Here is a 16,656-nt window from a genome sequence, read left to right as displayed (position 1 = left end):
ACATCCACCCAACCCTACAGAAGGGGCACTGCTCTCACATCCACTTAAGATGGGGACACTGAGGCCTGAGGAGATGCTTGGCCTGCTGTTGAGATGGAGATGCAAGTGTTCATCAAGAAGGCCTGCTTCTGCCACAGGGCGAGGGGCTTCAATGTCCCACAGAGTGGACACCATCGCCTGTCCCTGAACCATGGGGCAATCCCAGGTATAAAAGGGCAGCACAGTGGTGGCCTTTTCCCACCCTTTAGGAGAAGGGCATAAGGGCAGTATCTACCCTTTTCTCCCTGTGAGCTGGGGGAGGAGGCTTGTGCCAACTTAGAGCAGCCAGGATCATCCACCACAGGAACCAGACGGCCTGGCCCCTCCTCATTGCCCTAAATTGCTACAAATACAGAACAAATGGACAACCGTATTTAATGAGCCCCAGAAATCATGAGCTCTCTTATAGGACCTCAAGTCCAGAGCCATAGGAATCTTTCCTAGGATATTTCTGAGAACGTGTAGCTGAACACGCATTCTCCGAACTGCCCCACCTCTCCTTTCAGGAGGGATCTGTGGTATACCAGACCAGAGGCTCGTGGGAAGTTTGCTCTTGGGAAGATGTAGGCAAACAACCAAACAGATTAGCTTATCCCACAGGGTTTCTAAGACAATGACCATGACGACGGTGATTAGATGAGATGAGGGGCTGCTGCTGTGGCTGGTGAGGAGGTGGTGGAGCGGACGGCGGGAGTGAAGATGAGATGGTGGGTGGCAGGCAATGTGCTCAGCAGTATTCACTCACTGTCTCATTTAACCACATAGCGCTACTAGGTAGGCACTATTCCTAGTCCTGCCTCATTGATAAGAACTCTGAGGCTTGAAGATGGGGAGTCACTTGCCCAAGGCCACAACACTAGAAGAGGAAGCCCAGATGGCAGCAACCTGTACCACCAGCCTCATGAGCACTTGGGCTGAGCAAGGCCCTGGTTTCTAGGTTTGCATCAGGTTGTAGGTATCTCAAAGTTGAAATTCGTAAGTCCCACTTAGGAGGTGGAGGAACAAGAGACATTAAATTAGATGACAACTATTATCTAGGTCCTAGGGATCTTGGTCCTAGCAAAAGTCATCCCCCCACACCACTCTCCTGTCTCAAAATTCACAACCCCCCCTGGGAGTGATCCGTGGAAAGGCCCACATGGTACTACACACCAAAAGTGCTCACACCCCTGGCAGGCCCCAGAGGAACTGCTAGTCCCACCGGGTCACTTTCTGGTCACTCTCATCCGCAGGCTGAGCATCAGCAGGAGCATCAGCCTGACTCCTGTCCTGATGAGCCCTACGGCAGCCCTTCTTGCAGCGCCATTTGAAGAACCTCTGCTCTCCTGTGCATATGCCCTTCTTTGGGTAGTCCTGGAGTCGCTGTGTGAGTTCCTAGGACCCACACTGGCAAAGCGCTGCATGTTTCACTGAGTGGCTGAGTGTAAATCAAAGCCAGACTTCTCTCCTGGCCATCAGGACTTGGGTCAGGCTGGAAATCTGGCTCAGTGGCTGTGCAGTCATCACATGAGCCTAGGCATTGCAGGGCATCCAGTACCCTCTGTGTGCTGAGAGGTTCAAAATCTGGCTCCAGGGGCAACAGCAAGCACCACAGAGATGCAGCAGGAAGGACAGGCAGATGCAAGGATGAGAAGCTGGAGGGTCCTCATGAAGCAGCTGCTGACTGGCAGGACCCAGCCTTGATTGCCATGGCTGAGCACAGGGTCAGGCTCCAGGCCCAGACTCCCTTGACCATTCTTCTCCAGAGGGGTCTGCCAGGAGCCTCACTTACCACTACAGGAGCAAAGCAAGTAAAGGTGTCTTCAGAGAACCATCTAAACAGCTTGGCAAATCAACCAAATAGGCTGCCGCCCTGTAAGCCTCAGCAGGGAAGCTCAGTCCACGCACCCAGGGAAGCCAGAATTCAGGGAGCCCTAGTGAGGGATGAGAGCCTCGGATCCTGGGTCTCTATGTTCTGTCACTCAGATAGATGAGCTGTAGCTGAGGGTACCCCTTGCTGCAGAGCTGGGCCTAATTCTCTCCAAATACTGCAAAACTTGGGGTTCGGGAGACCCTGACAAATCTCCTGGAGTCCTCTGACTTAAGGAAGGACATGTATGTCTATAAACTGAGAGGCAGACCTGGCACTCTGTTGCCACCATGACTCCAATTGTCACTTGTTCTTGATAGGACAGTGGGTGATCCCACTGGCCAAAGCCAACAGGAAACCTCACCCAGGGCAGAGACTATATCGACCACCTATATGGTACCTGCAATCAACCACAGGCCAACTACCTACAGAGGAGCTTGCCTAGACCAGGGCCACCGCAGAAGCCAGTAACAGTTGGTGGAAACCACCTTCGTTTCAGTCCATACAGACGCCATGAATGGGCACATGATGTGTGTTCCCATTCTAGCCCTTGCCTCTGGCAGCTTTCTGGTCGGGCAGAAGCACCCAAGATGGCACACAGCTAAGAGTCTACACCAGTCTCTCCTGCGGTGGCTCTACACAGGTGCTGTGTGTTGGCCACACCTGTCCCTGCTGCACAGCGGAGGAACCAAGACTCAGACAAACCAGGGGCCCTGGCATTACGCTTCCTGCTCTCAAGACAGCAGGACATATTACGGAGCCCCCTCTCCTGAACAAGGCTCCCAGAAACTCAAGCACTCATGGGCCATCTTTCCCGCCCTAGGTCATCACCTGGAACCTTACATCCTCGGATCCCAGGGTCCTCCTCAGAAAACACCTTCAAGTACCTATTTCTCTAGAAGCCGCCTGTACCTGCAGTTGGCACAGGTTACACCACTGGACAACCACTGTGCCAGGCTGTGCCTGGGGTGATGAATCCTCTGTGTCCCCACCCCCTGCAGGGAGGGAAGAAAGAGAGAGAGAGAAAGAGGAGAGGGGGGGAACTGTACCAGCCCCTCCTCTCTTCTACCCTCATCCACTTAAGGAGAGCAATCCTTGAGGGCCCTTCTTTCCTTGTCTGATATCTCCCATCCCTGCCCGCCCAGTACGAGAGCCCACCTCCTCCCACCCAGCAACATCTGACAGGAAAGAAGGGTCGGAAGGATTGCTGGTGAACTCTGACACACTTGCACATTTTACTTCCTCAGAAACAAACAGTAATCATTTCGAATGACATCTAGGAATGCTAAACGCTGATTCGTTTTCTGAGTAGAAAACACAGACTGACACACTGTTTAAGTTTGGAGAATACAACAATGGCAATCCCTCAAAATCCTGCAAAGCAGAGAAAACCAAGGTCAAGGATGCTGTGTGTTTTCATATTTCTGTCTCTAGTCATCACTTTAACCCATTTCACTCCTTTTTAAGAAATTCTTTTTTAAAAAAAGACTTTGGCTCTTAGGTTGATGTTTCTGTTTTCATCTTAGAGCCCAAACTTGCCTTTCAATCCAAGTATAAAAGTGGCCCTTGACAAAGCCCTGAGGCTGCCTGCTCTCCAAAGCCTGAGGCTGGCAGGAACCCAGCCTGGTGCTAGCTTCCAACCCTACCCTCCAGCCCACTTAGCACTGCTGATACAGGCTTGCAGGGCCCTCTGCTCCTCAGGGAAGTGGCAGGAACGGTGAGGCTTTCCTTCTACCTTTGCCCCTGCAGGTCAGGGTTGTCTGATAGTCAAAGAAGGTGCACCCTCAGTCCACTCCCCTGTGGTTGGTAAGACTGCTTCATTTTCACTCTGGGCCTTGAGGACGCGACGAGGCCTTAGCCCGAGAGCTAAGAAATGGTCAGGGAACACTTCCCTGATGTGGCTACCTGTCTCTAGCCATGAGGCCCCTGACCTCCCCAGGGCTGGCATGTATTCGGAGTGGAAAGGGGAACAACACAGTGAGTGCCCTTAGCTCCCTGCATTCTCAGGAAGAACAGAGGTTGGTGGCTGTGCAGCAGTCCACAGCTCTCTGGGTACTCTTGAAAACACCCACTTTAAGGACACACTGGGCACATGTGGCCTGGGCTGTCTCATTTCAAGAACCACCTTTGGATACTGTGTGTATAAAAAAGACCCAGTGTTGGCTGGGCAATGAAAACTCTACTGCCCCACTGCTCAATGGGTGACTGAGCTGTGCCCTCAGGCCACTAGAGCCATGTACATACATGTACATACGTGTGTGTATGTGAGAGCGCACTGCTCTGGGGTCTCTCTGTCCTTTACATTGGAGCCTAGCTCAAGTTTCTATCCCGGCCTTTGCAGGCCTCAAAACCAGGGCTTGTGGGGCTATATATAGGTCAGGGGCCAGCCAGCTGAAAACTACAGCTCCTGAACTCAAGTGCTATGGACAGAGTGAGGCTGCCCCCACACTAGCCATGCCCCGCCCCTTTTCATACCTTCCTTCCTTCCAGTGGGCCCAGGTCCCCTTCTGCACATCCGTCTCCCTCACCTTCTGCCTTTGCTCTAGTAGGTGGTGCACCTTACAGTATCTGTGAGGGTCTGGCAGGGTGGGTCTTTCTGGCAGATGCTGGTCTCTGGGACCAGCCAGGGGACACCTAGAATCCATTCCCCTATTAAGATCAGGGGCATGCAGTCTGAAGGAGACCTGAGAGTGCACAGAGGACCCAGTGGGGCGGAGCATTTGGCCGCCTGAAGGTTAGGATGAAGGAGGTTCAGGAAGTGACAAGATGGTGACTGAACTGTGAAGTGACAGAACGGTGCTCTTCTGCTGTGGCCAGTCTACAGAAAAGCCCAGACTGCTCTCACGCCTTTTGGGAACAGACTCTCTTGGAAATAGGCACAAAGGCTGATACAAGGTAGAAGTAGATTTACAGCTGGGCTGCTGGGGGAGGTTCTGCTGGCTTCTTGTTCCTCTGCCCTGCCTGGGATTGGATCCTGACGAGCGCCCATCATAGCCCCACTGACTTCTACAGCAAGTGGCCTCCTGCTCTCCTCAACCAAGAAGCAGTAGGCCAGGATGGCCTCTGTGCAGAGCTGCTCAAGAGCTCCCGCAGGCACGGCTGATCAAAGGCTATTGGAAGCAGGGCTGGGCACGTGCATACAAGAGCCAGGAGGAGGCGGGTGCTCAGAACAGTCCACGCAAAAGCGTCTGCTGTAGACATTCAGTGACCTAGATCACACAAATACTGCTGCCTGTAGTAGTCCCAACCGCTACAACGTCCTTTCCACTGGGCAAAGGGTGCCCCCTTGCCACCCTCTCTCCTGCTGGCACCACTTGCAGTCACCGCACTAACAGGGCCCACAGCCTCTGCCTCTGTGGTTGTCATGCAGGCATTGCTAACTAGGCAGCTATTGAGTGACTGATGAGTGAAAGAAGGAATGAATGAGTGAAAGGACAAACAGAGGAGGAACACACAGGGCCGGGTGTGCTGCTACGGACGTTAACACCACGCCTAATGCCTGAGTGTGAGCAGGGGAGGTGCTGGGACGCCTGCGGCCGTCTTTTATAGGATGCCCCAGGAATCCCCACCAGGACCACAGGTTTTGGAGTCTGTCTCTTGGGGGCCTGTGGGGTTCTCCTTTCACTGCTCGGGAGGAGCAACGAGGCTGCGGAGAATCTACACATGGCAGTGTCCACCAATGAGCCTCTCTGCCCCGTGGGAAGTATGCAGAGGTGCATGTGTGTGTACTTCCTGTGGCGCAATGCACACCGCACACATGTGCGTGCAGACACCCACAGCGTGAATTAAGACTGTGTCCACCTGTGTGCACGTGTAAGCGGGATCTGGGTTCAACGTGTGCACCCACAGGTGTGTTGAGCATTAAGTGTAACTGAGTATGTGTACAAGTGTGAGTCTATGTGTGTGTGTATACATGTAAACCCGTGAATATGTACTCGAGAGCCTGTAACCGCATGTGCACATGTAAGAATGTGTAGCCATGGCTACGTCTACACACAGACTGTATAACTGTGCACATGTACACACAAGGCTATGTACTTGTGAGAGTACACAGATAAACACAGTCCTCTAGGAACTGGTGGAGGACCAGCTTTCCATCGAAGGACAGTGGGAACCTGCATCTTGGGGACATTTTTCATCCCTGGGTTTCCCTATGTGTCGTCAGACCTCTAGCCACCAGGGTGCCTTTCAGCACCTGCAGTGCCATGTCTTCTTGGATTCCTGATGGTGGCTCAAGAAGTACCGGGGCCTGGAGTACACACTGTGGGTGAATTCCTGATGAGAGCCTGATGGGAGCATGGATACTTGGGGCAGATGGGCTGATGGGAACCACAATGACACCTGGTTCAAAAATGTCCAAGGCCTGAGGCTGCAGTGATGCAATACTCTCAAATACCACCAGAGGGAGCCCTGTGTCCACCTCAAGACTTCAGGCAGGTCACAGGCTTCCATGTCCAGAACTCACTGCAGGCCTAGCATGCTCCCAGGTTTCCTGGAGCTGGCTTAGACCAAGTGCTCTGAGTGCCAGCTGACAAAAAGATGAAAGGAGGAGGGAAGCACCTTCTGAGTCTGTATATACACCCGCATACGCATGGGTATATGAGTGAGTTAACATGTCTACCTGCGTGCATGTGTAAGAGTGGGATTTGTGCTTAGTGTGTGCACACAGAGGTGTGACAGTGTAATTGTGCATATGTAAGGTGTGTGTGTGGGGGGGTAGTGGTCCCTGACTCTAGCTCCCTGGGCCCTGAGAGTTCCCCGGGGAGGGAGGGAGGCCTAGCTGAGGCCACACTCACCTTTCCAGCCCTGCAGACATTTCTTCACTAAACTCTGAGCTCTCACTACTGCCTGGAAAAGGAACACACATCAGTGAGCGTGGCAGCCTCCGAGAGAGGGGCCTGTTTTCCTGGGCTCCTGGTCACTGGGCCCCAGTCCCTAAGCTCACAGCATCCTGACCCTGTGGGTCACAAAAAGACTTGAGTTTCTGCTGCTATCCCTGTCTCTTCTCTGGGGGCATTCAAAGAACATCCAGTCCCACCATTTGCCCTCCACTCTCTTCCCACTGCGTAAGGCCAGGGTCCTCAGGTCTGTCTGCACTACTGCCTGCTTGCTGCCCCATGGTCACAGCTGGTCAGGGTGCATCTGCTGGCACAGGAGAGACCTCAAGGGAGGGTCACTGCAGTCCTCTGCCTGTAGAGACACTGCCAAGGCCCGAGTTGGTATCCTATGCCTTCTTATCCTCCTCCAGGCCCACACTCTGGAGATGACCATGGTCCGCTGGGCCTGAACGGGGCACCCTGGTCGGCTAGGCCTGTGCCCTGGGTTTACGTGAACAACCCTGCTTCCCTCTGGCATGTGCATCTGTGGACCTGGCCTCTGTATTGTCTGGGACTTGGCAGGTTCTAACGTTCAGGGGAAAGTGTAAGGGAGGAGCCCTGGCCTGAGCAGAACTCCCATTCCCTGTGGTACGGTATGGAGGAGCCCAGCACTGCCTCCATCTGGGCATACACACACACTGCCACTTTCTCAGAGCTTTCAGCTCAAGCAGGAAAATGTCTTGAGTTCCCTGACTTGATGAGCAACAGCCAAACAACCTTGTGATCTCCCCTGGATGCCAGACAGCACAGCACCTGACTAGCTCTCAGGAACAGCAGCCCAGACACAGGCACAGCTCAGAGTTTCCTGGATGTCAAGCAGCTGCACTGGTTCAGTTAGGCTCTCATGGGCCTTCATAAGTACCCAGGTCTCATCACACAGTCTAAGATGAAGTCTGTGTATAGAACCCGGCCGGCTGGAGGGACCAGTGCCCAAGAGCACAGTGAAGGCTGGGGGAAGAAGCTTGCTTACCTTTCCCCAGCCCAGAAGCCTGGACCGCTTCCTTCAAGCCATGCCTATGAGCCTAAGAAGCACTGTCCACAGTTCCTACACTTCTGCCTGTGTCCAAACAGGATGACCCGCTCTGAAGGTGAGGGCAGATATGGGACTTGTCACAGATTTCTAGAAGGCAGCTGCCTTGAACTGGAACTGTTTGTGACTCCCTCCCAACACCGGCCTAACTTCACAGGGACATGTGGCATGAGATGCCCACCTGTGTTCCTACAGCCTGTTTCTCCAAGCTCCGGGATCTGTGCCCCACTGTCTGTCTCCACCAGCTCAAATGCAGCAGGACAAATACCAACCCAACACCACCCCAGGGAGAACTCTCTGCTGTTTAAAGTGAACAAATCCACAGGTACACTGGAAGGCAAAGGCCATCAACAGCACTGGGGTGCTGACGGAAATCATAGGAGAGAGTCACCTGTCCTAGATGATCTGCTATCTCCATGCTAGTCTCAGTCCTAATGGTGACATCTCTGTGATGGCATCAACAGCCCTGTCCCTGAAACTCCATGGACACAAGCTCCTTTTCTGCCACAGTCTAGTGGTATAATGCCATCCCTGAAGCTTCATCTTCATCCTCCTTTCTGGTTCCTCTGGGTAAAGATAAGCAGAAGCAATGGCCCACACACCTACTGCTCCAAGCAGGGCTTTGGACTCCCCTGGGACATAAATGTCACCAAGGTAGTGACATTAGAGGCCACCAAGGTAGTAGCTGGCCTCAGGGGACAGAACTGGACTCATGTCCAGATTCCCTCTCAACTGACTGTCCACTTAGAGACCACCAGAAGGAGAAGGCCAACCCAGGGCTCTTTCCTGAAGCAAAACTCCTGTAGGAAGCCATTCTTTAAGGGTGAGGGGCCACTGGGCACAGTACAGTGACACAGAGACAGACACGGAGCACACACTGGGCCTGCTGCCCCTGCCTGTGTGGACAGGCCAGAGACGCTTACCTAGGGAGAGTCCGTTGGTGATGGCGGTGGAGGAGGTGAGGGCGAGGCCCCTGCGGGGGCTGCGGGACTCTAGGACGCTGTCGTCCAGCAGGTGCCTGGCCTTCTCCGATGGGAATGTTGCACTCTTACTTTCAACTACACTCAACTGACACATCATACTGGAAAACGGAGAGGAAGAGAGAAGGCAGAGCTCCTTATCCTGGGAGCACAGTGGCGCACTGGCCCTGGGGCCAGAGCCAGGGACTAGTGGCTGGAAACGCCTCTGCCCAGAGCCCATTGGTGGCCCAGGCTCTGCCCCTTCTCATGGTGTGACCTTGGGCAAGTCACATCCTTTTCCTGAGCCTTAACTTCTCCATCTGTCAACGGAGACTAACGTTGCTTTTGCCCTGCCTGTCTCCCAGGATGATGATGAGGCTTGTGAAATGAGGCCAAGGTGAAGGGCAGGCGGGCCATCCTGAGGAGTGTCAGAGCTTTGTGACCCCCACTGGACCCACAGTGGGCAAGGCAGCAGCTGCTCAGAGGTATGCATGGTTTGGTGAGATGGTGTCCACGGGTGTGTGGCAATGTCTAGAGAAGAGGAGGCACCTGGAATCCAAGGCAACTTTGTCCTCCTGCTCTTGCCTCTGAGCTCCACTAGGGCCAGCGGAGGCGTGACATTTGTTCCTTAGTGCCAGGATGCAGGTGGAAGGAAGGCTCAAAGCAAAGGAAGGAGGAAGGGAGGGAAGGAAGATGAGAGGAAGGAAGAGGGGGAGGAAGGGAGGGAGGGAGGGAGGAAGGGAAGAGGATGGGAGAAAGAGTGCCCCCTGTTTAGGAACCTGTGACCAATGCCCAGGGGATACAGGCATGGCTATCCCCAGTGATGCCGAGGACCTACATGTCCCCCAGATGTGGGCCCCAGAGGGCCAGTGAGCCAGCAGTGAGCCACTGGCCCTACAGGGCCAGTGAGATATCCACTGCTGCCCTGAGGATAGGCACCTGGTCTCTGCTGGCCTCAGCTCTCCCTAAATGAACTGTCAACCGAGTTTGGATCCATGTCTTCACTAGCTCCTGAGCCTAGGTCCCTGCTGCTGGCACACAGACTGAGGTGCCAGTCACCCTCTGCATTCCCAAGCTCACACCAGCCTTAGGAGAGTGTGTCTGCTAGGAACATCAAGAGCTCCCAAATGAGGATGGGGAAGGACCCAGGACTCCTTCAGCCCAGAAGAGGGTTGCTCAGTCACCCACTTGTTGCCCAGGCTGTGACTCTTCCTGTGTCTGGGGACTGGTGGTGTGGGGAGGCTGCCAGCCATCGACGCATCAGGACAGGTGGGCCTCCGGCGGAACCTGGCGGAGCTGGAGCCGGCAGAGGGGCCTATGAAAACAGCAGAGAGACGGAGTGATTACAGAAGTCATGGGGGAAAGAGTAGGGTAGAGGCTTAGGGGAACTGGGCTCTAGGTTTGGGGTATGGCCCTTTCCTGAATTGTCATGCGTAAGACAAGGCTGACATGACGCCTACAGCAGCTTCCCACCCATTAGATGCTGATCCTTCCCTCCCCAAATCACCAACTCCGAGAGCTAAGGCTTGAGGTACGCAGGTCCAGTAGCTGGGCAGCTCTGCCAGGCAGCTGGGTGATGACTCATCCATAAGAGCAGAAACCAGAGGCATGACCTTAAAGCAAAGGTCCTTCCTGGACTTCACAAGGCCAGAGGTATACACAGAAGGCCTTGAGTTGGGCCAGCTAAAACTGCACCTATGCCTCTGGCGACACCTGTGTCCCTGGCTTTGCACGCAGGCACTGGCTACTCTGAGGTTCTGCCTCTCCACCACAAGATACAACAGCTCTACCTTGAAGAATGGGCTGTGCTTGTAGGCTGCGCCTGTGTGGTCACATCAATGCCCAGGCTCTCAGGTGACCCTGCAGTGGCCCGAGGAGGATCCTTTGGTCTATATTCTGGGACTCAGGATGCCTCTGCCCCTGAGGAAACAGCTCTCACAGATGCTCCAGAGAGGAATGAGCCGCACGCTGCTTTGTTTTGCTTTTGTCCTAAGGGAAGACTCCAGAGGGTGGAGCTCCTTGTTTATCAGCAACCATAGAAAGACGACAGCCCCACTGCTTGAGTCACTGGGCTTCCACCCTGCCTGTGCTCGCTAAAGGTCAAATGGCAAGGATCCTCTGCAGGAGGCCTCAAGTGGAAGCCCAGAGAGCCTGGTGGTGAGGCAGGACCATGACGGCAATCAGGGCAGGCCGCTGTGCTTTGGGGCTGCGCTGTGAGCCTTGAGCACTCTTAGTTGTCCCATTACACAGAGGAGATGGCAGGCTTATCGGTCTGCTACATACTGAAGGCAGGATCCAAACTCAAGTGTGCAGCAGGCTTGTGGGGTTGGGGAGGAATGTCAGGAGTTCAGAGTTCAGGTGCTGGGCACACGTCCTTGAGAAAGGGAAGGGAGGCAGACCCAGCATCCACTGTGTACCAGTTGTAAGCAGCACAGTACAAACATGTAGGCCCCAGCTCACCGGCTCCAGTGTACTTTATGAGGGTAGGGGGAGCCCTAAAGATGTAACACAGCCACATGGCTGAAGCAGGCTGTGGCCTCCCTTGGCCCCTCTGAGGACACTCACTCTCACTTGGCTCCACGTAGCGCTTGCCTTCTAGCTCTGACCATGCTTTGAGTTCTCACAAGCCTTTCAGAGTTGCCTTGGATGCTTCCACTCAACTCTAGATTCTCTCTCCAAGGCTAGGCCTGGATGCGCCCTTTTCCTTTCTGCTTTGGAGCATTGGGAGGCATGCCTGGCCTCAGATGCCCCTGGACCGGCTGGAGAGGGTGGGCGGGGGGCCCCCCGGTGGAAGAGCATTGGCCTCTTGGGCCTGTGTCAGGGTTGCTGCTGCTCTCTGGACTCTAGGTCCGGGCTCCCTCCTCCCCAACATTCTCCCAACATTGTTGACCAACAGCCTAGGTCTGACGCGGAAACAGAAGAATTTCCACTCGGCTGGGACCCAGATGAGGGGCCTCTCTGCCAGTAAGTGACACCCTCTGCTACCAAAAAGGCCTCATGTTCCTGCCCCTCTAAGCCTGGGGTGGCCCCCATGTGACAGTGCCAGGACACGTGCCTTCTGGCAGGCTTGTTGGTCATGTCCCCAGGCAGGGTAGGGTGGTGAGCTGGGGCTCTGGTCTGCACAGCAGAGCACAGGCCCCACTGCCTAGCCTGATATGGCATGGACAGCTGGAAAAACTGACCATGCAGCTTGACTATCTCAAAGGATTGCTCTATTTTTCCTCAGCATAAATTTTCCATGAATAATCTTTAAAGCTCTTTAAGCGGCTGTTTCTTCAGCACTTTTATTAGACCATATGAGAATTGACAGTTTCTGTAGGCAACCAGATATGTTGAAAGGAAAAATCTGGTTTTCATTACATGAAATCAACATACTGCCCAACAGACTCCTCGCTGATTGGAATAGGAAAACAAAACAGTTAACAACAAAACAAAAATGATCTTCTACTAACAGCCTTGGTGTGGCCAGGATCCCAGATGATGTATGGTAACACAGAGCGACTCTGGTCCTGGAGGCAAGGGGGCCTGGGCTCTCATCTGTCTCTGCGCTTACAGGTTGAGTGGCCTTGGGAGGCTACCTCTGAGCCCTGGGTCTATCTGTGAGTGAGGGATAGGAATCCTATCCTTGTTGCTTCCTGTGAAGAGGTAAGCATACAGTGTCTCTCTTTCTGTTATCTTGAGGCTGTCCCTGGGCCAAACACTGGAACTACATCACAGACAGGAAAAATCATGATGCTCTGCCTGCATGAGAGTAACTGTCAACGGTCAAGAGGGGAGAGGGGGCAACTAGGTAGTTGTGCCAGCAGGAACACAGGCTCTGATAGGAGGGCAGTTGTAACCAATATGGCAAGAGCACCAATTCCGCCAACAGCATGGCAGGATCAAAAATGCAGATAACGATAATCTCTAACATTGACTTAGCATCTGCTCACTGCCAGAACCAACGGTAAACATTTATCCATTTGACATTATGTAAGCATCACAGTATCACAGCACTTTTGGGAGCACAGGAGGGATCGAAGACAACTTCTGGAAAGTTCAACATCCCACCTGGTACAAGAGCCTGGCATGGGCAATGACAGGCAGAAGGAACAGCATGTGCAAAGGGTCAGAGGGACAGGACAGCAGGGCCCCAGCAAGAGCCCTGAGTTCACAAGGTGAGGCCTGGCAATGTGCTCAGACCCACATTTTAGAAAGTTCCTCTGGCTGAAGAGTAGCTGGGTGTGGACATGATTGGAAGCTGCAGGGTTAGAGGGAGATATACATATATATATATATATATATATGTATGAAGCATCTAGGGGTGGGCGAGGCAGTGGGTGAGGCAGAGATGTGGAGAGAACTGAGAGTGACCCCGTGTGGAGCAGTGTGCTCTTGGAACTCAGATCTGGGGGTACCAGTCCAGCGTGGGGCCAACATCTGGAGGCCACTGAACAGATGGGCATGGCTGCAAGGAGAGCATATGGTAGACAAAGAGACCTCTTCTCATGGATTTGTGGCCAGGTCCTACACTGGGCCAGCACTGTCTCATTCCAGTTGGACTTTCCAAGTCTCACACATTGGAAAGTAATCGGAGGCAGCTGTGGCAGAGGGGAAAGTAGCAACTTGAAGTTACAAGACTTGGGTTCCAGTCCTGCCGCTAGCCCCTGGACAAGGGCTCATGTCATCTCCTCCTCGGCCTGCACTTCCTGAGGCACTGCAACTGTGCCATCTGCAGCTCTAGCCAGTGCAACACTGAGCCTCCAGTGGCCAGAGTGGGCTGTCACCTGACTGAAGGGTCCAGTATCCTCTGCCTCCCACCTGCTTCTTGCAGAGAGCCCTACTTTGAGATCCAGGACTCAGACTTTCTGGATCTGCCAAAAACCCTGCAGCTCTTAGGCCACTGGGCCCCTCTACGGTCTTTATGTGGAATCTTTTCCACAGCCAGGTCTCTGGCAGGGCCTGGGAGCCACTCATTTCCATGTTCACACACATTCTGCTTTTCACACATGCAGCTCTCATGGGTCTCCCTGAAAGCCAAGATCTGTCTCTGTGCAGAAGGTGCAGTTCATTTTCTTTTGAGAAACAGTGTTAGTCACCTCTGGGCTGAAGTGGCACTGTGCTCTCCTAGCAGCCAGAAGGTGAAGAGTCACAGGCCACAGAGAGTGGGAACCAAAGATGTTTGGAAGCTGCTGGCACTCCAGGTGCTTGGGCTTCTGCAGAGTCGTGGAGTTGGAGAGATCAGGCTTAAGTCTCAAGCTGCCTGGTTCTAGCCCTTTAGTTTTCTCAGAGGACCACATTCTGAGCATGAGAAAGGTTTGCACAGGATGGGCATTAATGAGAGGGAAGTCTAGTCTCTTGCCCAGGCTCCCTTTTCTTTCTTTTTATTTTTTTTTAAAGACTTGTTTGTTTATACATGATGTATTCTATTTGCATGTATGCCTAGGACAGAGAGAGCATCAGATCCCCTTATAGATTGGTTGTGAGCCACCATGTGGGTGCTGGGAATTGAACTCAGAACCTCTGGAAGACATTGCTTGGCTCTTAAGCAATGAGTCATCTCTCCAGCCCCCAGGCTCCCTTTTCATCAAGCATTTCAAAGGTGCTCCACAGAGCATGATGGCCTTGAAAGATGTCTCTACACTAGGGCCAGGGAGAGTTAGTGTCTTCCTCAGCCCTGTGGATGTGAAGGTGAGGGCAGGAGAGGGAAGTGGCGGCCACAGGATGGTAAACTGCACTCACATGTACTAGAATGAGGCCTACCCTGGCCTCCTGTGGATGAGATGGCTCTACTCTAGTAAGACCTTGGAGAGCATGGAGGGTTTGAGCGGATCGTAGCAGGAAGCTGCTAGTGGCAAGGTGACTGATGGGCTTCAGAGGTATTTGTACCTGCCAAAGTTGAGGACATCCAAGGAAGTGTCCCGGAGAACCAGCTTGCTTACTGCCCCCTGGAGGGTGCCGTGCACCACCGCTACAAATGGGGCTGTGGTTAGCAAGCTGAGGGATCTGAAGATCGGTTCAGTGAGGGAGAAGGCCACACTGCTACTCTGCTGCCACAAGCAGCCAGGCTGGACAGTTGGATGAGGCAAGGGGACTGAACACCAGATAAAGTTTGTGGTTCTGAGTCTTACAGACACCTGTGTGACTCAGTTCATCTGTAGGAAACTGGGTGTGGTGACACGTATCTGCAGTCCCAGCATTCAAGGCCATTTTGAGCTACATATTGAGTTTGAGGGCAGCCTTGAATGATACCCTTTGTCTCTTAAAATACACACACACCTATAGGAAAGGCAAAGACATGCAGGTCTATCATCCAAGGAAGGTACTTAATCCCTGAGCAAGAACACAGGATGACAGGGATAGAGTCCTCATTGCACCCTTCATGCTCCATGTGTTAGACATAGGTGACAGACCTGTCCTGACCCCCAACACACCAGTGGGATCTGCCACTTCTACCATGTGTGAACCTGGGGGAGCACCCCATTAGCCACCTACAGAAAGGGAGTAGGAGAAGACTGACAAAGGCCCACCTGTCTGCTGGGAGACCCGGGGGCAGGGTTCGACAGGCAGGGGCTGGGTATGCTCAGTGAGCATGTGGGCCACTTGGAAAGGTGCTTGAGCCAGATCATCTGTGGTGAAGATGATGAGTCAGAGAGCTTCCCTTATGCGAACTGCCTAGAGCGCACCACAAAGTCCTGGCTCCAGAGAATGGTAGGGTCTCTGGCCTCTCTCCTTGGACCTGAATCAGCATCAAGGGAATGTTGAGGTGAAGCTGCCCTGGCTTTGGAGGCTGGCTCATGAAGAAGTTACTTCATGATTTTCTAGCTGCCCTCCCATTGTCTGCTCTGGGGACAGCCAGGTGCCAAGCAAGAGCATGCTGTGCTCTGGGGAAGCCCGGGCAGCATGAAGAGGCTGCAGCTGTGTGCTGTGCTGCCCCAGCTCTAGCCATAGCAGGTCCCAGGGGTGTGAGAGACAGCTCTGACCTGACGCTGTGACACACAGAATGTATATGTGACATTAAGTGAATTTTCTGCCTTGAGTTCTGAGGTGGCACTGGAGCAGAGCCTAGATGTGGGTCTGGTGATTAGGTGGCAACCTCACATCATCTCTCATTTAGATGGCATCAGAGCCTGCCTAAGAGAGCCAGGAGCTCACATTCCCAAGAGGCATTGTGCCAGTAGCAGCATTTTTGGCACAGCCTCAGGGGAACTCCTTCCACAGCCCTGGGATGTGAGCTGCCCTGAGGCCTTCCTGAGCCCACAGTTCAGACATGCTACAGCCAGACTTTGTATATAGGCCTGCTGGCCTGGCAGCAGGGCTTTTGCCACCAGGTAGTGAACATGCAGACAGAAAGGTATGCAGGAGATCACCCTTAAGGTTGAGAGGGCAGAACCAGAGAGGTCAGGGTTGGGATGTTCCTGAGCTCAGGCATGGCTCTGGAATCTTCAGAGGAAACTTGTCCTGAGGGGAAGACATGTGGAGGAAGCTTGCAAGGTCTGGAACTGTCTTCTCCAGCTCCAAGACATACACAAACATCACTTGCCCTCTGGGGGGTGGGGGTGGGCAACATTATAAGCATCACGTGTGATTTTTTCCTCTCCAGGAAAATATTAGTTCATCTATATAAACAGCATCACACAGAGAGGGAAGCTGGAAACATAGCATCCCTGGCCTTTTCTTTCTCTACAGATTAGAAACTGAGTCAGTTTCCCCCATTTCCTTTCTTGCTGTCTCCTTGTGGGGACAGACTGCCCACATGGCCATTTCCCCAGAGGAAAGTGGAGGCAGCTCTTGGCAGGGTTTTAGGGCCATCAGAGGCCAAGAGAACAGTTGTAGCTCACAGGCCGTGGCTGGTGTTAATCAAGACTCCTGCGAAGGTCATGGCTACTACTATCTGTACAGGGTCAAGGTCTACCAGTCCCT

The 16,656-nt window shown here is 53.4% G+C and overlaps 1 protein-coding gene across 8 annotated transcripts in view; it reads right to left on the bottom strand.

Moving 5' to 3' along the window:
* The window catches only part of Ralgps1 (Ral GEF with PH domain and SH3 binding motif 1), a 235,391-nt gene that overhangs the window by 15,146 nt on the left and 203,589 nt on the right, over positions 1-16,656 (bottom strand). For 4 of the 8 annotated variants that reach the window (XR_008719384.1, XM_055600981.1, XM_055600980.1 and 1 more), the window contains exons 12-14: positions 9,943-10,069; positions 8,719-8,876; positions 6,685-6,736 (exon numbers count right to left, since the gene is read on the bottom strand). Coding sequence is in view for 7 of the 8 variants with exons in the window: in XM_055600981.1 (XP_055456956.1) it covers positions 6,685-6,736; positions 8,719-8,876; positions 9,943-10,069 (337 nt within the window). In the remaining variant the exon portion in view is untranslated. The remainder of the gene's footprint in view (positions 1-6,684; positions 6,737-8,718; positions 8,877-9,942; positions 10,070-16,656) is intronic. The other 4 variants (XM_055600984.1, XM_055600986.1, XM_055600985.1 and 1 more) reach the window with 1 other exon arrangement.

The sequence above is a fragment of the Psammomys obesus genome, unplaced genomic scaffold (assembly GCF_907164565.1).
Source record: "Psammomys obesus unplaced genomic scaffold, mPsaObe1.curated_primary_1811, whole genome shotgun sequence".
Lineage (NCBI taxonomy): Eukaryota > Metazoa > Chordata > Mammalia > Rodentia > Muridae > Psammomys > Psammomys obesus.
Note: the sequence above shows the minus strand (reverse complement) of the source record. Positions and strands in the feature narration are given on the sequence as shown.